At 36.8% G+C, this 22,578-nt stretch overlaps 3 protein-coding genes across 3 annotated transcripts in view; 2 read left to right on the top strand and 1 right to left on the bottom strand.

Moving 5' to 3' along the window:
* Window positions 1-985: 985 nt before the first annotated feature.
* On the bottom strand, window positions 986-17,332 carry LOC111451225 (ATP-dependent zinc metalloprotease FTSH 12, chloroplastic). The gene is made up of 19 exons (XM_023091564.1): window positions 16,625-17,332; window positions 15,737-15,921; window positions 13,355-13,581; window positions 12,824-13,095; window positions 12,326-12,403; window positions 12,001-12,243; window positions 11,766-11,906; window positions 11,474-11,641; window positions 10,531-10,643; window positions 9,119-9,335; window positions 8,379-8,450; window positions 5,064-5,183; window positions 4,090-4,206; window positions 3,824-4,000; window positions 3,500-3,619; window positions 3,312-3,386; window positions 2,683-2,790; window positions 2,241-2,321; window positions 986-1,495 (listed from the first exon to the last, which is right to left on the bottom strand). Exons 1-19 carry the CDS (start codon window positions 17,036-17,038, stop codon window positions 1,418-1,420), a joined length of 3,006 nt encoding a protein of 1,001 aa, XP_022947332.1. The 5' UTR covers window positions 17,039-17,332; the 3' UTR covers window positions 986-1,417.
* The window catches only part of LOC111451231 (succinate-semialdehyde dehydrogenase, mitochondrial), a 49,342-nt gene continuing 34,441 nt past the window's right edge, over window positions 7,678-22,578 (top strand). Inside the window, exon 1 of the mRNA XM_023091573.1 lies at window positions 7,678-7,796. Coding sequence (XP_022947341.1) covers window positions 7,688-7,796 — 109 coding nt within the window. The 5' untranslated portion in view covers window positions 7,678-7,687. The remainder of the gene's footprint in view (window positions 7,797-22,578) is intronic.
* Window positions 18,606-22,270, top strand: LOC111451230 (phosphoglycerate kinase, chloroplastic). The gene is made up of 6 exons (XM_023091572.1): window positions 18,606-19,205; window positions 20,005-20,082; window positions 20,193-20,453; window positions 20,696-21,013; window positions 21,216-21,374; window positions 21,811-22,270. Exons 1-6 carry the CDS (start codon window positions 18,774-18,776, stop codon window positions 22,018-22,020), a joined length of 1,458 nt encoding a protein of 485 aa, XP_022947340.1. The 5' UTR covers window positions 18,606-18,773; the 3' UTR covers window positions 22,021-22,270.

The raw sequence follows: 22,578 nt of genomic DNA, 5'->3' as shown, positions 1-22,578 counted from the left end.
TCGAATTTTAAATTTTTATTCTATATTTTTATTTTTATTTTTTCTTTTTGATAAAAGTTTGGAATTTTTTTAATTATTACTCCTAAGATTCTCAAATTCTATTAATTTGCATCCTAATGTTTTTAATTTCATTGGATTAAACTCTAAATTTAATCAATATTATAATTTTAATCCAATAAATATTCATATATATATATATAACTCTAAATTTAATCAATATTGTAATTTTAATCCAATAAATATTCAAGTTTTGTTAATTTGCCTATTAATTTTAACAATAAATAAATAAATATATATATATATAACTCTAACTTTAATCAATATTGTAATTTTAATCCAATAAATATTCAAGTTTTGCTAATTTGCCTTAATTTTAACAATATATATATATATATATATATATATATATATCTATAATATATATATATATATATAAAAGAATCTCTAAAAACGACTAATTTCAGTTAAATTAAATTTTACCCGAGATTAAATTTGAAACAATGCACAAATTAATCATTAAATAAAATTTTCAAAATTAACAAATTTCAAAAAAAAAAAAAAAAAAAGACTCTCATGTCATTTTTCTTTGAAATTTTGTATCGTAAATATATTTTATAATTCATTCACATGAAACTGATCAAATAGTTAAAATTGTCACACTTTTCAAGTTTAGGTTAAAATTATAACAAGTATCTAAATCTGGGATAAATCCAAACTAAATTTAAAAAATATACATACATACATACATACATATATATATATATAAAATAAAAAAAATAAACATTTTAAATTAAAGCATTTATTTAGCCAATATTTTAACATCCATTTGTGAAGTCTAAAATAATATTGATGTTTTAATATTTTAAGACCCAAAACTAAAATTAAGAATGAAATTATGGCAAGATTATAAATAAAAGAAATCCAAATTTTCAATTTAGCCCATTATTTATTTACAAATTAGACCAACTTGAGACCAAAGCAGCAGTGAAGTAAGAACAGATTAAGTTGTCCATAAATTTATACAACTTCAGATATGAATTCTTGAAAGAGTTTTAAACTCAACCAAGCTTATCAATTGAACAATTCCATAAATGGCACCCATCAAGATGGCAGAGATTATATTTCATGAAACATGTTGATTGCTCTAACGGCAGGCATCTTATACGTTAGAACAGTTAAATGTATAAACAATACAACACAAAGTAGCTAAGCCATTGATGCTTCAGCCAACAATACTCGAGGAGCTTCACAATTGATTCGGTCTTATTGCGCCGAGGGTGGGGGCAAAGGTGAGGGCGAGGGCGAGGGCGAGGGCGATGCACCAACCAGTTATTTTAGAATGAATAAACCGGAGGCCTCTGCGTAGCTCCTCCTTGGCTCGTGATTGCATCCAGCATCGTCAAACCAGTGAGCCCGTTCAACATCTGTGCAGCGGTGCGGGGTATATGTCTAGAGGTTGGTATCGCAGTTTATCCTTATGAGGCAGTGCTCCCTCCTACACAAATATCCAACTCAAAATTTACTTAACCCTTATGTTTAGCATCACTTCTTGATTTTGTTTGCAAAAATGTATACCCAAATGAAAGTGAGTATAAAGGGAAAGCAGAGGACTTGGGAAAAAGACCACAACAGAAATGAATATCAGTATGTTTTTGCTTTTTCTATTGTTTCTTATTCTTTTGCTTTGATGGTGCCCTAAATCTCATACCAGAGAGATAATTAGAGTGTGAATTGATCGAAACCGGTGATAAATTGTAATAGTCAAGCTCACTGCTAGTAAATATTGTCATTTTTTAGCTTTCCTTTCTGGGCTTCTCCTCTCGGTTTTAAAACGCGCCTGCTAGGGAGAAACACCCTTATAAAACATGTTTCGTTCTCTCCAACCGACGTGAGATCTCACAGTCCACCCTCTTTGGGGCCCAGCGTCCTCACTGACACTCGTTCCTCTCAACAATCGACGTGGGATCTCATAATCCACCCCCCTTTGGTACCGAGCATCCTCACTAGCACACAATCCAGTGTCTGAGCTCTAATACTATTTGTAACCGCCTAAACCCACCGCTAACAGATATTGTTCTCTTTGGGCTTTCCCTCAAGGTTTTAAAACGTATTTGTTAGAGATATTTTCACACCCTTATAAAAAATGTTTCGTTCTTCTCCCCAATTGACGTGGGATCTCATATAAATGAAGGAAAAGTAGCCTCTCTGCACATTTAGTTAATAGAAACAGGAAGACTTACCGCATCCAAGTCTATTTGGAATGGCTTGATGAAGTCCTCGAACATGGCTGGTGACAGACCCTTCATTTTCTCTTCAACTTCCTACAAGAAGGAGCGAACAAAGGGATGATAAGGTATATCCAACTTGTGATACCATGAAAACTCAATCAGATAAAAATGGTTTCAGTTCAAAAAGTGAAGAACAGATGAAAATAAAAGCTCCCAGTTTGGTACTAACACTAAACAATAATGATTAAACTAAACTTTTTGTATTTAGCTCCACAGTTTAATTGAAACTAGTAGCCTTTTCATCTAATCATCTTTAGTAATCAGGGGTCCATTAATCTGGATTTATACATATCGGTACACGTGTGTGCCTGCAAGAGGGTGTGCGTTTCTTTCGTGGGAGGTTAGGGGAACGAATAGCACTACAGATCGAAGCAAGCAAAGTAGATATTAATACCAATCCAGTTATTCTAGACTTTTCCAGCAGTTCCTCAGTAAGCATTTCAAGTATGTGCCTGTTTTCCCTCAGACCATTCATCGCCAATTCCTCTGTCTCTTCAATATACTGCAGAAAAAGTACTCATAGTTTCAGAAAATATAGATCTTTCAAATATCAAATGATGAACTCTGAAGAACGATCACGGGTTTTCTTTTTCTATCTATATTTAACGAGTCGAGGGTTAATTTTATACCAAGGAACTTGTAACATACTTCTACTTCAGACAGAATGTTAAGCATACTGTTGCTTTAGACAGAGTATTGGCTGCATCGACCGTATATTGCATAGTACACAGGTTTGTTTCTGATTTGGTGGTCATGGTGGAAATCCATGGTTATGTATGCACCCAACCCATACTTTTCTCTGTATAATCTCCCTCTTATCAGTACTAACAATCATATAAATTCCTAAAACGTTATGGATATAAGCCTTCCAATCACTTTTTGCTATAAATATTTGCATGTTAGCAAGATATTCAAATATATTGTATTTTCATCTACTATTTTAATGCTAGCTGCAAGTTAAATTGATGCAATGATGTGAATCATGTCATGTATATAGACTCGATTTGAAGCGACTAGAAATACCCTTGTCAGCTCCCGGGAAAACAGCTCAGACAATTCGGGCGTCATGTTGGCCGGAATCACTTGTGGATCGTCCCACTGACACAAGAACGGGGCAAGATAAGCCAGTTAATTGAGGAGGATATATAATAAAAAGTGAATAGTATTGAGGTTATTTTGTCATCATTTTAATCACTAGAGAAAAATATTACCCTGTATCTTATCAATTCTCCATCTGGATTATCGGGTCGATCCGCCATCCCAATATTCTTGGTTAAAGCAGCCAGCCCAAGTCTTGAATTCTGAGGGCTGATTACCATCTCCCGAGCAATCTGAAAACACAAGTAATTGAAGAAGATTAGTTTTAGATAAAAAAAAAAAAATTATAAATTATTTCCTTGCCTGCCATTTGAATGAAGATAACTTTAAGGTAAGTACTTCACACCAAAGCAAAAAAGCCCAGCTTCCTACCTTTTATGACAAGTAGTTTAAAACAACTCGAGTGTAAGAAAATAATTGTAAGTTTAAGGGCCGACCTTCGTTATTTTCTCTAGGTCATCCTTTCCTCCGTCGGTTATGTCATTACCAAATATAAGACGTTCAGCACAGCGTCCTCCATGAGCTACCACCATTTGCATTTTCATGTAACCAAAGGTGGTGTAACCTTGGTCGACCATATCTTCTCGAGGGAAGAAAACGGTAATTGCTGTTTCCTAATATTAAAAGAAAACCGGGTTAATAGATAATCTTTCCAACTAAACTAAGTGGCAGCAAAATTCAATTTCTACGCTAGAAATTATACCTTGCCCCCTGGTAAAAGCTGAGAAAAGGCGTGCCAATCAAAACGAGGGAACAAGTGAGCTAATAGTATATGACCAGCTTCATGTACAGCCAGCAGTCTCCTTTTCTCAATAGACACCTATTGCGCAGTGACCGAAAGGTNGAAGCGTCGCTGAAACTCCAGAGGGGGTTGCGTCGGCCGGAAGCGTCGCTGAAACACCAGAGGTGAAGCAAGTGGGAGTTGAGGTTGAGTTGCGGAAAGATTCACATAGTGATGTTGTAGCAGATACTCATGAAACTCCTGAGACTCTTGCTGAGAAACCAGAGGTGAAGCAAGTGGGAGTTGAGGTTGAGTTGTTGAAAGATTCACATAGTGATGTTGTAGCAGATACTCATGAAACTCCTGAGACTCTTGCTGAGAAACCAGATGTGGAGCAAGGTTCCAAGACCACGAAACAAGTGGGAGTTGAGCTTGAGTTACAGGAAAACTCACCTAGTGATGTTTAGCAGATACTCAAGAAACTCTTGAGACTACTACTGAGGAACCAGATGTGGAGCAAGGTTCCAAGACAACAAAGCAAGTGGGAGTTGAGGTTGAGTTGCGGAGAAAATCACCAAGTGATCTTGTAGCAGATACTCAACAAACTCCTGAGGTTGTTGCGGAGGAATCAGCAGTGGAGCAAGTGACACCTGAACTGGTGTTGAGAAGATCATCCTGTACAATTAGAGTACCAGATATGTATGTACCTTCATTACACTATCTGTTGCTGATGAAAGGGAACCACAACCCTTTGATGAGGCCCTACAGTTGAAGGATACAACCAAGTAGGAGCGAGCATGGATGATGAGACGTCTAGGCTTCAAAAATGCGTTGTACTGAGGCTGAGTACGTGGCAATAGTTGNACCCACACCCACACACACACACAGGGGGCACGAGCACGCACACACACGTAACAGAGAGAGAGAGAGAGAGAGAGAGAGAGAGGGATTTATACTCTTTCTTCACTTCTCTGTTGCTCTTCTTCAGTGAGAAGTACACCCATACCCTCAAGCAACTGTTTATCTAGAACATCAACAATGTCTTGCTGGTTGATTTTGGAGTGTCCCTTCCTCACCTAGTATTATCGAGACGAAATTAAACATCAGAAGTGAAAAGTATACATAGTATATACCAAGAAGTGAGAAATGTTAATGCACAAATAATAATAAAATAAAATACTTTGTGACAACTTTCAAAACAACTGCAAGATACTTGTGTGAGTGTTCGTACACTTAAAGAGGAAAGGAAAAAAAACTTAAATCGAGGAACCTAAAAACACAAGGTGTTGCAACGACCAAAATGATTCCAAGTGTTCATATGATCTCTGAGAGGCCAATTTGGCAACCATCGAGACATTTACAATAGTCAAACAGATTTAATACATCGGGGAATAGAAGATGAGTAGAAACAAATTACGACACTTCATAGAGACTAAGCTCAAAATAATGGGTACTATACACAAAAAATCCAGCCACGGACATACGTACACAGAAGTGTATCTCCATTCACAATGACCCAGGGCAACGAAAAAATTATTAAATTAAAATCAATGCGTCATGGAAAATAAATTTTCTGACACTACAGATAACATNGGAAAGAAGACAATATGGATGACTGACTATCTGGAAGAATGGGCAAGAAGTAGCACGAAGATATTCTTTACAGAGATAGTCAGAGTGTCAAACAGTTGGCGAAGGAACCCGGTCTATCATTTCAAGAGGAAACACAGAAGACGATACCATTTCACTTGCAGGTTAGTGAAGGATGGTGATGTGTTTGAAGAAGATAGAGGGTGCAAAGAATCCAGCAAACATGTTGACAAAATGTATTGATGTTGGAAAATTAAGGTTATGCAAAGCCTTAATTGGTATGGTGCAGTGATCGTATGAGAATGAAATTCTTGGATGACTGGATCAGTTTCCAAGTGGGAGAATTGTTAGGATATGGAGCCTGCTCCTTATTTATAGCTTGGTCAACGGTTATATCCGGTAAAACTATATTTGGTAAAGCTATATATGGTAAAGCTATATCCGGTAAAGCTATATATGGTAAATAGCTATATATAGTAGATGGCTAAATCTGGTAAAACTATATATAGTAAACTAAACTATATATATATCCCGTCCGGTAGAGCTTTGAAAATGTACTTTCTATTCTCTGTACTCTCTCTTACTGTACATACGAAAAGTCATCAATAAAAACAAATTCTTTTAGCTAGAGTTCTCCTTGCACTTTTCTCTATCCCATTCTTTGTGTTCATCTAGATCGAGCGTGTGCGTTGTTGTGCGATCCTAACAACTGGTATCAGAGCTAACAACTGGTATCGATCCCAACATTTACACGACCTCGATTTTCCAACATCAACACATTTTGTTAACATGTCTGTTGGATGAACCATCTATCTTCTCAAAACACATATCACCTTCTTCCACTGACTTACTAGTGAAATGATAACGTCTTCTAATATGTTTTTTTCTTTGAATGATAAACCGGGTTCTTAACCAAATGTATGATACTTGTCTTGTCTGGTCTTGACTCTCACTTGATCGGTTGGGCGCCACTTCTATGTCGCCGCCTTATTTATCTGCATATAGGGGTCACAACCTACTGTTTTTCATAGTATGGCTGTCACATTCTTTCTCCTTTAAATTAGTCATTGTTCTCAATGCTTTCTCAATGGCACAATCGTTCGTGGAATGTGACATTCTCTCCCACTTAACCTTTGCATTGTCCCGATGGCGATTTGAACGCCGAATTGTTGCTAACTGACATGTTAAAAATATACATGCCTCAGAAATGAATACAAAAATTACACACTACTTATAGGCCATCCACTTACGAACCTTTTCCCAGTTTTTGGGACTCACAGCATAAGCACGACAAACTGCCCAATAGTTGTGGGCTATCTCACTAAGGACCTACCTCGCCTTTCTCTTTGGCTCATCCTGGGACTTACCAGAAAAACCATGGCAAAACTAGCATCCTAAGTTGGAAGGAGTGCACCCCAAACATGGTCCTCGTCGTGGTCCTCATCGTGATCACATCCCTTACTGAAACAAATTGTAGAAGCTTTTAACGCAATCCATCCACTTGTTGGCACCACTCTTCAGCCAACTCCTTACTTAGCCACCTTCATGTAGCAGACGTTGCATTTGACGTTCCTCTTGGTCTTGCTGCAGCCTCATTCTTTTATGTCTTTAACAACTAGCCTTGTGTTCCTTCTCAACCAAGGGTTGTTCTTGACATTTCGTGAAACCACCAACCTTAGGCACGAGAAGATAAACGGTTTACACATTCTAACGATAAAAAGTTCAAGGATATTATGTTTCTTTTGTTAAAAAAGTTTAAGGGTGTTTTTGAAGTTTTAAAAAAAGTTTAAGGATATTAATGAAAATTTTAAAGTTTAAGGGAATTTTTGAAACACGGTTGAAAGTGTAAAACAAAATATTAACTGTTTATATCCAAAACTAACTATAAAAGTATTTTTTAGTTTTGTTTTTAAAGTTTAAGGGTATTATTGAAACTTTTAAAAGTACAAATACGTTGGAAATGGGCTGATTCGTGAGAAATTTCATCGTTATGTTGCAGGTTCATAATCCAGCAAATGGTGAAGTTATAGCCAATGTCCCTCTCATGAGCAAAAGGGAGACAGATGATGCTATTACTTCAGCTTATGATGCTTTTAAGTGTAGGTTTCAGATTGGTTTTTAATAAAAGCTTATACGTGCAATAAGTTACAATGTTAGGTTGAAATGTCAAACCAGTTTTTCGATTTGTACGTCTTCATAATATTGATGCTGCATTTTTCACCTTTTTTATGGTGCAGACTCTACAAACCTTTTGGTAACTATGGCTCNTTTCTTTCTTTCTTTTTTTTTTTTTTTTTTTTTTGACAAAACTTTCTTTCTTACATTGATTAGAAGGGATTTTTGTATTAGTCGTTTGTGGGAACCCGACCGAGGCTGTTTTATCTCTCTCTCTAAATATAAGATCTTTTTTTTTTAAAATAAGAAAATAGAAAAAAAAAAATGCTTGTCAAAAGAATTATGACGTACGTGGTTCATCTATTCTAAAAATTCTTAATTTCATCCTTCGTAATTTATGTTTTCCCTCAAACTTTTGTTCTTGATGTGTGGTGTATTAATCGGATAAAGAAAGAACCGTTCCAGGTATTTGGCGTTATCCAATTACAGAAATATGCTTCAAAACCAGAGAAGCTTTCTTTCTGCTCAAAAAGGATGTTATTCGAGAGACAAAATTAATAGCGTACCGACATTATTGCTGCCTCATTGACAAGATTCTGTATATCTGCTCCAGAAAAACCAACTGTACGGAAGACAAGCTGTTGAGTAAAAGACAGTGGAGATGATAAGTGAAAATCCAAAGTAATTAGAACCTTAAAGAGAAAAATAACATGAAGTATGGAGACACAAAAAAAGCAACTAAAGAAATCAACTGAACAATACTACTCGGATTGAAGATCATTGTTATTCTTCCTTCTAAAATCATGAACGTCTGAATAGTTTAAGTATACGACACCCTCTTTAAAGTAGTATAAAAGTTTACAGCCCCTGAAAAACAGATGCTTTTCAATGTCTAGTAACAATGCTAACAAAATATGTTCTAAAAAAAGATGTATCGAAATCATATCTTAATGTTCTTATTTCCTCTTCAATAATTGTTTTATTTCTTCTCCATCACCTTTCCAAAATAGTGCAAAAATTCAAAGTTTGATGAATTCTAATCTTATTCAGCTTATAGAAACAGGTTAAATATTTAAAGAAACTTCAAGTGAGGCGATGTTGAATTTTCCAGGAGATGTAATAAGAACATAGAACGGACTAAACTAAAAATGATAATTCAAATGGAAGAAATGAGAATCTTTACAGAACTACACGTAAATTTTACCTACAAAAATTGACTACAAATTTTCTCATTTAGTGCATTGGAAACATAGATAGACAAGTCAAGAGGATGCAAAGCAGTCTGTAAAAAGAAGACACAGTTTACCTTCCCAAAATCAATGTCCTCTGCAAGTGGCTTTCCAGCACTGTGCACACCAAATATTTTCACTCTCTGTTTTGCATCTGGTAACCCTATGTACAAACGACGATCAATGCGTCCAGGTCGAACAAATTCAAGGTCTAACTCATCTGGCCTATTAGTAGCACAGATGAATATCACAGCTTGTCTAAGTGAGAACCGATCAACACCAGTTTTTTCCTTCCTAATTATAACCAGACAATAGTAAAACTAATCAATGAAAGAAGGAAATGTTAAAAATGCTTTCAAACCCTAAGAACCACAGCATCAATCATCCAATATAAACTTCAATATAAACTTCAAGGAAAATGTGAAGAAAATGTTATTCAACTCATCACATGATATTACATTTCATGTCATATTAAAGAAGGATGATAATCTAGAGTTATAGTGTTTTTTTAATGTATTTTAAGGCTTTTATTTACTTTAAGGTTACATTTACCCGGTGGCTAATTATGGTCCTAAAGTATGAAGGTTACAACTCTTGAAATGCCTTATGGAAGGTCAAGAGATTGAAAGCAAAGGGCTAAGTTTCTTTGCAGTTCTATGTCGTTTAGATGTATGTTTAGAATAATTCAAGTTTGACATGATCAATCTTGTTTGTGGAGTGATTTGAATCTTAAACAAGTGTTCTTGCCTTAAGATATTCAATCAACAAGGTACTCCGGAACTTACTTTCCTTTGAGTGATTTCTTATTATTTGAACTTACTTTCCTTTGAATGATTTCTTATTATTTTGAGGTTCTTGGATATTTAGACCTAAAAGTCTTATTATTCAATAAGGTTGTTAAATCAAAATTTCAAGAGTTAGAATCATAAAATCAAATTGATTTTGGGAGTTTTTGTATTTGTGAACTAAGGATTTGCATCTCTGGCGCTACAAGGGTTGTTAGATTCAACTAGCTAGGATTTCCATATTAGTTCGTATGACTGAATTCCCATTCCCATCTGATATCAATTGGATTAAACTATACGGAACTTAATACTCAGAGCATAAAAGGAAAACAACCTAGAGGCCACGGTACACCATAGAAAACTTCTTATAATGTTTTGACCCTTTGAGCTCTCCTCAAGTTGGCACACAACAAAAAACAAATACAAGAACACCTTCCATTGTAGGTTGAACTAGACCCAAACCTTAGCAAGGTAGTGAAATCACCTAACTTACTAGTTGTGTTATGCTAGTGTTATGGTCACTCGTTTATGCTACCATAGTCATAGCCATTTTGGTCATCTTATATGCTCATCGTTTTATTATGCAATCCTAAGTTGGCAAAACTGAAAGATAAATTCCTCGAATATATTGAAAGATAAATCAAACAGCCTCAGAAGTACTCCGAAAATATATCCATATTCTAGCATTTAATTGAAACACTAACTCGCCATCAAGTTGCGAAATCAAAGCCTCAAAGGTTCCCCTTCTTCTTGGATCATTCCTTGCATGTCTTCCAGCAATAGCGTCAATTTCATCCACAAAAACAAAAGATGGAGCCTGCGCAAAGGACAGCAAAGAGTAACAATTTTCTTCCATAAATAAGCCACGGTTATTATTACAATACAGAAAATCACAAAGAAATGTCAAATAGCATTTTATAGATAACAATCTTAACTTTTCATACTCAAGAACCTTCAGACATTTCTTTGTTAACAGGGTTGTTGCAAGCACACTCAAACTAATTTTCAAAACATCAGCATTTACAATCAACTCAATTTTTTCCTAGTCAATGAACAAAACATTATTTGACGCTTGTCAAGAGGTTAAAGAAAAAACATAGTGCAGGAAGTGTTAAAAACAGGAAAATAAAGCCCTAATTTAAGGAATGCACTTAGAAACTGCAGGTTAAAAAACCAAACTGGATATAAGATAAACTTGCACATTGAATGTTGGCCCAAGATACTTCAGGGTTTTCTTTTTTAATGAGAATTCAAGCCTAAAATGAAAGGAAATATTAGGGCATAAAAAAGAACCATCCCAATAAAAACAATCCCATTATCTACAAGAAAGGTCTCTAGAAGAAAGAACTCTAATCTAAAAGGATCAAATCTAACTGAAATTTCAAAATGCTCTAGTAATTCACTTCAAAAGGAAGGGACATTTTATTTTAAACATGAATACATATTCGACTCATGAAAGGACTTGCATGTTAGAGGGAGAAAAAGAGAGAAATTTGAAGTAAATTGGTTCAGAGGGAGAGAGATAGTAAATTAGTTTGAAAGGAATAGGCCCATTGAGAAGTTTTCAAAAGGAACCAATATTTTCTCAACCATGAATCATGAAATAATAATATAATAAACACAAACGTTTTCAAGTAACATACTTACATTTCTTCTTGCAATAGAAAACATCTCATTGATCCTTGCTACACCACTTTTTTCACTATCTGTGAACTCTGCCCCTGATGCAAACACAAACGGCAACCCACTTTTCTTGGCAAGTGTCCTTGCAAAAAGTGTCTTCCCAGTACCAGGCGGCCCAGAAAGGAGAACACCCTGTTTTTTTCCAAAAACTAAGAAGTCAATGTCATCTCTTCAGATTCAGAGAACAGGGCAACAGAACAACCCATGCTTCACCTGTATGGAAAAAGGAAAAGAAGAAGGAAATGGAAAGATTTACCCGCACAAACTGCACCCCTTTTTCATAGTACTGCATAGGATTTTGCATATAAATCATCAACTCATCAAGAAGATCCCAAACATCACCACCCAAAATTACTTCCTTGAGAATTGATGTTGTTTCACCAACATTCTCAGCTGGCTGACCAAGTAAAAATTACCTTGGTTGAAAAATTAGACAAGGAAAACAAAGAATACATGAAGTGCAAACAAAAAGAAAACAACCTAAACTTTACCAGGATAAAGTTTTCTGCATGCGCCAAGTCAAAAATTTGGTTGTATTTTTTATAAAGAAAACGCTTAGAAGTAATACTTAGAAGCAAAACAGACTCTCTAATAACCAACAGGATCAGTATTCCAGGCAGCAATGCAATCAGAACTTTGAGAAAATAGTGGATTTGACGCTTCTGAAGGAGATCAACTTCAGCTCCAGAACTGGTGATAGCCTCAAACAAGTGAGGATCAAGGGGAATATCAACCTATCCAAAGTAAGAACAATAAACAAAATTAAAACTTGGGGAAACAGCACATGGAACTATAGCGGTCAAGCAATAAACTTACAGTATATTCTAATGGAAAACCTTCTTTCATTGTCACGTACAATCTTTTCAAGTCCTCCGTGAAGACAACAGCAGCAACCTGTTCCAAGACAATCCACGGCATCAGAGTAAACCAGCTAAATATAAGATTAAATAGAATAACCTTGTGTAGAGCCCAAAAAAGAATTTTTGTTTGAGAGCAATAGAATAAACTCGTTTGTGCTATTACTAACATTAAGACTTCATTCTGTTGCAAATGCAACTGATATATTGGTTACTGATGCTCAATCTTGTTCTGCTTCCATATAAATTGTTGTGAAAGAGAAATGCAGTATGTTAATAAATCAGCAACGTTTTAATCAGAATTTATATTCTTTATATGCTTACATAAAAATAAAAATAAAAATAAAAATAAAAATAAAAGCAACTGAACACTAAGAACCCAGAAAAAAAAATGCATTTAAAAGTTGTCAGACACCAATAAGTCAGATCGCCAAGATAGGAAAACATATAATTGTACCTCAGAGCAATCAAGTTTGTCAAGAAAGTATGTGTAAGGAAGTTTAGGTCGATAACGCCACCATCTCTTAGATATCCAAAGTGCCCTTGTTCCTTGCGAATCTGTTTTTTTTTCTACCACGTCCTTACGAAGACTCTTTTCAACCTCTTTCATGTCAAATTCAAGAACATATTTAGCACGGAGAGAATCCATAGCCTCAGCTAACTTCTCTTTCCTAATGATTTCCTTCCACATCTGTAGCCTTTCACGCCAAGTTCCAGTATCTTCTTGTCCTGCACTAATTCAATTAAGTATAGAAGTTTTTGGCTTCTAAGAATAAAAAAATTGAGTGTATCATGAGACATAGATTTTTAAATAAAATATAGCTTAATTTTGTATAGCTTTTTAGCTGGGATAGGGTCTAGATTTACAGTGTTTTACTAGAGTGCTTGACAACCAACCTGTACATTACGGCTGCTCATCCTCTAGAAGATCACAAATCGATTCAAACAAGTTTACGAACCAAAACAAGTGATATCGATAAACCATTACCTGATATCCCCAACTGTTCCTTTATCTTCTCCTTTTCATCACCCTTAAATGTTTCATCACTGTCAATAACTTTCTTAACATTATCTTGTATAAGCTCCGAATCATCATCCCATGCATCTTCTCCAACGTAAGAAGAATCTTGAACAAGGGTCCCATCAGTTCCTTCAATAAATTTCTTTATTTTCAGACCTTTGGGCGTAGTTCTCCTCCATAAACCTTTCTTAAACCTGCACATTTCAGTAAAAAGGCCAATTGTTACTTGCAAGGTAATGGATTTAGCTGAGAACAAACAAAATGAATCACTATCAATTCCAGCACTTCTAATCAAAGATGGTCGTCTTCAATCTGTAAATTTCTGAAAGATTCCCAATAAATTTAGAAGAGGAAATATTTCACTGACATTACAGAAGTATTGTGTCAATTTACTCTTCCTATGCTACAGAACAAAGAATGTGAAAATGTCTCAAGCTAGGTTGACTACTATTAGATTTCAAAATCCCCCTTTGGCATTGTGTTACCCCACCTTTACAGACTTTCTCATTGTAAAGAGGTCGTGATTAAAGAGGTTTGAAACACCAACAGCAGCTTTCGGAACCCTTAGACTTGGGAGGAATTTGAAGATGAAAAGGCTTTGGAGTGGGCCAATCTTAGCCTTGACCTTGCGCTGATTGTTCTCTCACAAACAGAAGACACATGAAGATGACTTCTTAATCCAAGTGGCCACTTCTCTACCAAGTCTCTATTATCCGGGTGACTCCATGAACTTTTTGGGGACATTTTTGGCTATACCCAAATAAGATCAAATTTTTTCTATGGGAAATGTCTCATAGAGCCATCAGCACCAAAGATGTCCTCCAAAGGTGTATGCCTTTTTTGGCCATTTCCCCAGGGTGGAGTTCTTTGGGTAAGGTGGATGATACTAGACCACATATTCATACATTGTCTGTGATATGAAATAAGGTGTCTTAATCATGCCACAAAGATTTCATGGTGAATGACAAGATCCATATATGTTGTTTAGATTTAAGGAGGCTTTATTGTATTTTTTAAGTTTTAGAGAATTGTCTTTAAGATTATAAGTTACAATTAGCCAGTGACCATTATGGTATTGATGGTCATGAAGTTACAACCTTTCAATTAACCATAGGGTACTAAAAGGTTTATTTTCAAGATTATAAATAGTCATTCATGTTGTTGCTTTAAGTATGAAGATTTTGGATATTATAATGAAAGTTAGCATATTATGCTTCTTAAGCCATGACCTTGTTCATTTGCATTTCTTGTGTTTAGATTTGCATGCTAGAGTCATTCAAGTAGTCTTGATCAAGCTATCTTGTGGAGTGATTCGAATCACGAATTTAGAAATGAATTTTCTTTACTCTGGATCTTGATCATAAAGATAATCCATTCCAAAACTTTCCTTTGGGTTGATTCCTTATCATTTTTTGGGGTTCTTGGATAATTTAGATCTAAAAGTCTTGTTCTTCAATAAGGTTGTTAGATCAAATCCCAAGAGTTTCATAACAATCCGTTTGCTTGGAAGTTTTGGACCAGTATTTTTAGTTCATTCAGTTGGTATTTGGCTATTCCTAGAGATGTGAAGGACCTTCTCAACACTGTTTTGTTGGGTCACCCTTTAAGAATGCTAAGGTTTTGTTGTGGATGCACATCACCCGAGCCTTCTTTGGGTTTTTTGGAAGTAAAGAAACCAAAGAGTTTCTTGGAAAAAGATCACCCCTAGGGTTCTTCCATCTTGTTATTTATTATTATGTTATACCTTGATGTAAAATCTAATCATTTCTTTCTACAATTATGCTTCCCTATTAATCAATTGGGAATGCTTTTTGTCATCATCATGGATTATCCACCCTTTCTGTAAATTTCATACATTTATGAACTATAAAAATAAAAATAATAATACACTAGATTTCAAATATATATATATATATATATCTTCATTTATTGAAGCTTGAAATCAAGCTCCTTGATGAAGAAGAGGATGAAAAAAGGCAAAGAAATCATTACGATACTGATATTGATCTATATACCCAGAGACAATATCTTTAAATTAACTTCTTTTTTCACCCTTTAACTAGCATAATCTAATGTATTTTGTATTTACATGCACGTTGATGAATCCTAGGCTTCATTACAAATGAATCATGCAGCACCAATTACAGTTCTAATATTCTGTCTTCATCAGATAACCGTGAAGCTCATACACTTCTGCATGCATATGGGTGCAACTTTGGGTTTTGTTATATAACAAATAGGCAGCAGAGAGTCAACAATATTCAGAATTTGATGTGCCACATGAAAGTATAGGTATGTTTGTTACTTGATATAAGGTTTGGCAGTTGGAAAATATAAACTGATACTCACTTTCTAATATTAGAAGGAGATGGCTCAGGAATCAATGCCTCCATATAAGCCTCCGTTAGCTGTTTTCTTTCACGGTCTACAAAAGGTGCTCGAACTACCATATGAATTCTTTGACAATAACTAATTATAACAAAAGCAAAGAGAAACAAGGCACCAACTCGTTTTGGCTCCCAGTTCTTGACATCCTGAAATCATAGAAGAAGAAAACAACAGCATTGTCTAGCTTATTCAAAAGAAATGGCAGATGCATAGAAATTGAGGAAATCTATAGCGAATAATTTTAAATTTCAATCGCCTGAGCATTTTCCATAATCAAAATGTGAAGTTCTCTTTCAATTGCTGTAACTTCATTACCTATTCGATAGCAAAATGTTCGTAGATAACATCGTTTAAGCAGATAAAATTGCTTTAAACAATAAAAAAAATGGAACTTAATAGTTCACCGTACAAATGGAAAAGAAAGAACAGCTGCTTTCTTCACAAACAATAAGGAAGTTTCAAACTCGGAACTTAGCTGTATCTTCTTGCACTATTCTTTTAGTCAATTACGATATTGAGAAATTGTCCATACGTAAAATCATAATTATTGATACGGACCTTTTCCACGTAATTCAGTAGAAGTGATGTGGATTATTCAAGAATCGAAATAAGATATCAATGAACTTCTATGAAATGGTTTCACAGGATTTAGCCAATTGTCTCGATCATGGGATATCCTTGAGAAATAGGAATCCGTGTTATCAAAGAATTTCCTATGATTATTTCTTGTATGGAATGAGTCAATCATCCACCCTGACATCCTAAGGAATTACGAACCAGACCCACAAGATAATATTTCACGAAGAGTTTCTTTAAAACAAAGAAGATTAGATTAAATTGAAAGATTACCTTCCAACGCTCCCAACTGTTCCAGTTTACAAACTCCGGCCATTTTTCAGTCTTAAACCTCTCCAGTTCAGCTCCTATATTATCTAGCCGTTCATTAGCCTTCCCAAAAATCTCAGCCAACTTCACATCAGTATTTTTCAAATCAAACCCAGTTTCCTTTCTCAAAGACTCGCCAAAATTCAACCAGAACCTCTCGGAGCCGCGACGAACTGACCTACTGAAACTTCCCCAAGGAGACCCGTCAGCTCCATTACCATCAGCGGATCCTAGAACTCGAAATTTCGTCCTCTGGCGGGAGTTCTTAGCCCGGCGCCAGGCTGGTATAGTGAAAAGAATGCCATTTCGAGACCCTTGGACGAACGAAGTCGACGGAGAGACAAGCTTGTTCGGTCTGAAACGGGTTGAAACATCCATATTCGAAGAAATTGAGTTCGGATATTGGAAGATAAGCTGAAAATTGAAATGGAATTGGTTTTTAAAGGTTCCTCAGGGTTTAAGCGAGGGGTTTATACGATGAACTAAAATGCACAGTGATGAAGCTAAAGCTCCATCTATTCACTGTTCAGTCCTGAAAATCGATTAAGAGGAGAAGCTACAGAACTTTCATGGTTCTCTTGCCGTTTGCGCCGTCGTTTCCAAGTGATTTTTTGCCGACAGGATAGCTTTGTGCTGCGTAATCCGATTGTAATTCCAGTAAATCGACCGGACCCGCCGATATGCGTCTGGATTATCTGGGTTGGATTTGGATTTGGATTCAGTGCCTTAATGGGCCGGTTAAATTGGGCCAGCCTCCTGACGGTTTCTTATAATCAGGCCCATGTTGGGCCCGAATGACGATCCGCGAAGAGTGTACATATATTTCTTTTAATATTATTAATTAAACAAAAACAATGTTTTTCTTATTTATTAAAAAATGAAAATTATTGATTTTGTTTTAATTGAAAAATATTTAAAATTTTAATTGGAAATATGAAAATAAAGTTAGATTTTGAATATAGTAGCTTAACGACGCCCTCCTTAACGCCAAATCTCTTGCACGTGTCAATAGTTAGTGTTAATCAAATACATTATTATACAACTACGTCCTCATAAGCATATAGAACTTTTAAAGTTAAAGTCGTTGTAGTCGTTGATAAGAGAAACAATTGTATTGATCTTTTGTGGCGTCATTTGTAGAAGTTTAGTCATGGGACCCGACGAGATCCATCGGTTCATTTTGTGAGAATTAGCAATATGTAACGTCGTAAGGTAGGGGGTGTTTGTGGGTTAGGTTGGGTCAGGTTGAGACCTTGACCCAATTCAATTCTTCGATATATAAATTTATTTAGCCCAAACAACTCTTATTAAATAATGAACCAAACTATAAATTTATTGGATTTGATTCGTTCGGGTTGTCCGTGTCATTTATTCAAACTTTTGGTTTTAATAACATTAAAATTTTAGTTCAACGATCAAAATTAGGGAAACGGGTGAACACTCCATTCATAAAATTTTCATTTAACCCAACCAAAACCGCACTTATTGGGTTAGGTTAATAAAAAGTTTTGAATTATCGAGTTTTTTGAACATCAACTCAAACTTTCCATAAGAATATCTCAATCTTTTTTACTCCAATAACTTAATTACAGTATTAGATGAAAAATCGATAAAAAGTTGATTAAGACAGCTAGAATGTTTGCATGGATTAAGTCTGACAGAATCATATTCAAATGCATCGACTTTTCATCCAACATTTTAATGATTATTCATACTCTAAAGTTAACCCATTAAATCTCGAGCTAAATTGGTGCTAGTTGCTATCAACATAAACAATGGAATTATAACTTATGACTCAATATTGGCCTCAAAATTATTTAAATCATATGATGATATTATAGTTGCTCGAAAAATTGGAGTGGTCAAATTTTTTGAACACATGAACCTAGTTCGTGCCATGGATCGTTAACCTCATCCGAATGATAAGAGTATTGAGTGATCGAAGCCACAAATTGATTATAGCCCATTCGTTTTCACTGTTCTTCTTGTTCATATCTCCCATTCAATCTCTCTCTCCCTCCACAAATCATCGTCGTCCTCCCATTTCATCGTCATAAAAGACGCCCCCAGATCGCCAAATCGCCCTGTTCTCCGTTTCTTCTCTGCTTCATCAATGGCTTCTGCAGCTTCCCGCACCACTTTCCATCTTCTTCCCACAAAATCCTCTTACACTTCTTCAACCCGCTCTGCCCTTCTTCAATTTTCGCCCACCGCCGCTTCCTCTAACTCAATTCGCCTTCGCGCCGCTGCAACTCAGCGCTTAGGTTTCGCTGCCGCAGACCCACTTTTCTCCCTCCATGTGGCTTCCAAGATTCGGTCGTTTAGGGGCAAGGCCTCGAGGGGTGTGGTGTCCATGGCTAAGAAGAGTGTTGGCGATTTGACTGCGGCTGACTTGAAGGGGAAGAAAGTGTTCGTGAGGGCTGATTTGAATGTGCCTTTGGATGATAATCAGAATATTACTGATGATACTAGGATCAGAGCTGCTATCCCTACGATCAAGTATTTGACTGATAATGGAGCTAAAGTGCTTTTATCCAGCCATCTGGTGAGTGTGCTTTTGGAACTTCTAAATTATGCTTTTACTTTTGCTGTATCTTTTAATTGATTCATGAATCTGGAAGATGGTAGATATTGAGCTGTTTGAGGTGATTGATGGGTTGGTGATTTCGTTGATTTCCAAGTGACATTCTCTTGATTAATAGAATTTGTAGTGAAGAGGTTAAGGGATGTTAAATGTGTTCTTGATTAGCCATCCTTGGAAACTTGAGAATTGTGAGCCACGTCGGAGGAGAACAAAACACTCTTCATAAGAGTGTAGAAACCTCTCTCTAGCGGATGCGTTTTAAAAACCTTGAGGGAAAGTCCAAATAGGACAATATCGGCTAGCGGTGGGCTTGAGCTGTAATAAATGGAAACAGAGCCAAACACCGGGCGATGTGTCAGCAAGGAGGCTGAGCTCCAAAGGGGATGGACATGAGGCGGTGTGCTAGCAAGGATGCTGGACCCTGAAGGGGGTGGATTGTGAGATCCCAATCGGTTGGGGAGGAGAATGAAACACCCTTTATAAGGGTAGTTGGGCCCTGAAGGGGGTGGATTGTGAGATCCCCACATTGGTTGGAGAGGAGAACGAAACACCCTTTATAAGGGTGTGGAAACCTCTCCGTAGCAGACGCATTTTAAAAACCTTGAGGGGAAGCCCAAAAGGGAAAGCTCAAAGATGACAATATTTGCTAGCGGTGAGTTTGGACTGTTACAACTGAGTTCAAATTGTTCCTTCGTGTTTGAAGTCTACTGTTTATGCTGCAGAATCTTGTGAATATGTCGTTAACTGTGGAAATTTTCAGGGACGACCAAAAGGTGTGACTCCAAAATACAGCTTGGCACCTCTTGTGCCTAGGCTGTCTGAACTCCTTGGCATTGAGGTACCTTTTTCTTCCTCATGATCTTAAAGAAGGGTTTCTCTCCTGTATTTTGTTTTCAATTATTGCCTCCAGGTGATCTCTGAACGTTTCGGTGTGTCATATCCCATCAGGTTGTGAAGGCTGATGACTGCATTGGTCCCGAGGTCGAAAAATTGGTCGCTTCCCTGCCCGAGGGCGGAGTTCTTCTCCTCGAAAATGTTAGATTCTACAAGGAGGAAGAGAAAAATGAGCCAGAGTTTGCAAAGAAGCTGGCTTCTCTAGCTGATCTTTATGTTAACGATGCATTTGGAACTGCCCACAGAGCTCATGCTTCAACTGAGGGAGTCACCAAGTTTTTGAAGCCATCCGTGGCTGGTTTCCTCTTGCAAAAGGTTGGATTCTTTGCTCAACCTTATATCTACTTGTTAGGTGCGAAAATGTTTTTTATTACTACACATTATTCGTTTTTCGTTTTTCGTTTTCAACGTTCTTGAACTATAACTGGTAACTGGCTTCATTTGTTCATAGCCTCCAAACTTCAGTTCTTTATCCCAAATAATGATTGGCCTGATGTTCATCATGTTATTCTTTTCCGATGTCGAATGATCTTTAACTCTGCAAGTAATTGCTTTAGGAACTCGACTATCTAGTGGGGGCCGTGTCAAGCCCAAAGAGACCATTTGCTGCTATTGTTGGTGGCTCAAAGGTCTCGTCGAAGATCGGAGTGATCGAGTCACTTCTAGAAAAGTGTGACATCCTACTTCTTGGTGGTGGAATGATCTTTACATTTTACAAGGCACAGGGACTTTCCGTTGGCTCGTCTCTGGTCGAAGAGGATAAGCTAGATCTAGCAACCACGCTCCTCGCGAAGGCCAAGGCGAAAGGAGTATCGCTTCTACTACCAACCGATGTCGTCATTGCAGACAAGTTTGCTCCCGATGCAAACAGCAAGGTTTGTTTGTAAATCTTGGCTCTTAGATCTATTTCTCAGACCCGCAGTGCTATAGAAACACAAGTTTCTGAACTTTTGTTGATTGATTCAAATCATTGCTTTAACGGAATTACCAGTTTTTCGATGATTTCACACTTTTTTTAGAAACTTTACGAATGCGTTACGGATCGGAGAAATAAAGAACGTACTTTTTGCATTGCAGATCGTCCCTGCATCTGCCATCCCTGATGGATGGATGGGACTCGACATTGGACCAGATTCTGTAAAGACATTCAACGATGCTTTGGACACTACCCAAACTATCATCTGGAATGGACCGATGGGAGTGTTCGAGTTCGACAAGTTTGCAGTCGGAACGGAGGTAAGAAAAAAACTTCTCCATGGCCATAAAATTTCACTTTACATTCGTTTTCATACTTGGGAAACGATACACCTGTTAGAAATCACGAATCTCCACAATGGTATGATATTGTCCACTTTGAGCGTAAACTCTCGTGGTTTTGCTTTTGCTTTCCCCAAAATGCCTCGTACCAATAGAGATAGTGTTCCTTACTTATAAACCCCACGATCATCCCGGGACTCCTCCCAACAATACCAACCATTATATATTTGTTATAATGCTGAAACTCTTCGAGATCTTGAATACCAGTGGTACTCCAAGGTGCTCGATTTGTTTGGTTCATCAAAGTATGTCATGATAGAAACATAAAAACCGATGTAGTTAAACGTGTGCACCATACATATAGCAGTCATGTTTATGTGGTCTGTATCAATTCGACAAATGCACTTGGTTGCAGGCGATTGCTAAGAAACTCGCGGAGCTCAGTGGAAAGGGGGTGACGACCATCATTGGCGGTGGAGACTCGGTTGCAGCTGTGGAGAAGGTAGGAGTTGCGAGCGTCATGAGCCACATTTCGACTGGAGGCGGTGCTAGTTTGGAGTTGTTGGAAGGCAAAGAACTTCCCGGCGTCCTTGCTCTTGACGAGGCCGTACCCGTTGCCGTGTAGGTGATTGGTATGGATTATTCGATTACATTCTTTTCGCCTCCCATCTCAATTGAATGCTTAAATTGCAATGTTAACAGAGAAATATGTTGTTGTAGAGAAGATGAGTTTTTGTAGTTTTAAGTGGCAACTTGAACTGTTGCTCCCTTTCTGTCTCTGCATTTGAATTCCTCTTTGGCTGCTGGGAACTGATTATAGGGATAACCACTGTTTTAAAAGTTGTAATAAATTTGTGCATGAGCGTCGTTTTCAATTTTCTCGCTCGATGATAGTCGAGCTACCAAAAATACTTAGGAATCCGTTCAAGTATAAGGGTGGAGGGATTCAAACCTTTAACTTCTTCGTCAAGATTCAAGAGTATATACTTAGGAATCCGTTCAAGTATAGGGGTGGAGGGATTCAAACCTTTAACTTCTTCGTCAAGACTCGAGAGTATATATTTAGGAATTCGTTCAAGTATAAGGGTGGAGGGATTCAAACCTTTAACTTCTTCGTCAAGTCTCGAGAGTACATACTTAGGAATCCGTTCAAGTATAGGGGTGGAGGGATTCAAACCTTTAA

The sequence above is a fragment of the Cucurbita moschata genome, unplaced genomic scaffold, assembly GCF_002738365.1.
Source record: "Cucurbita moschata cultivar Rifu unplaced genomic scaffold, Cmos_1.0 Cmo_Scf00013, whole genome shotgun sequence".
NCBI lineage: Eukaryota > Viridiplantae > Streptophyta > Magnoliopsida > Cucurbitales > Cucurbitaceae > Cucurbita > Cucurbita moschata.
The sequence above is the reverse complement of the archived record's forward strand: the minus strand, read 5'-3'. Positions and strand labels throughout refer to the sequence as shown.

Excerpts from the sequence above, each read along its gene's own strand:
- LOC111451225 (XM_023091564.1), bottom strand. The coding sequence starts at position 17,038 with ATGGATGTTTCAACCCGTTTCAGACCGAACAAGCTTGTCTCTCCGTCG. Across the intron at positions 11,907-12,000 it reads ATGCAGAAAACTTTATCCTG|CCAGCTGAGAATGTTGGTGA; the intron begins GTAAAGTTTAGG and ends TTACTTGGTCAG. Across the intron at positions 2,322-2,682 it reads AGTCTAGAATAACTGGATTG|GAAGTTGAAGAGAAAATGAA; the intron begins GTATTAATATCT and ends TCCTTCTTGTAG.
- LOC111451230 (XM_023091572.1), top strand. The coding sequence starts at position 18,774 with ATGGCTTCTGCAGCTTCCCGCACCACTTTCCATCTTCTTCCCACAAAA. Across the intron at positions 20,454-20,695 it reads CTGGTTTCCTCTTGCAAAAG|GAACTCGACTATCTAGTGGG; the intron begins GTTGGATTCTTT and ends TAATTGCTTTAG. Across the intron at positions 21,375-21,810 it reads AGTTTGCAGTCGGAACGGAG|GCGATTGCTAAGAAACTCGC; the intron begins GTAAGAAAAAAA and ends ACTTGGTTGCAG.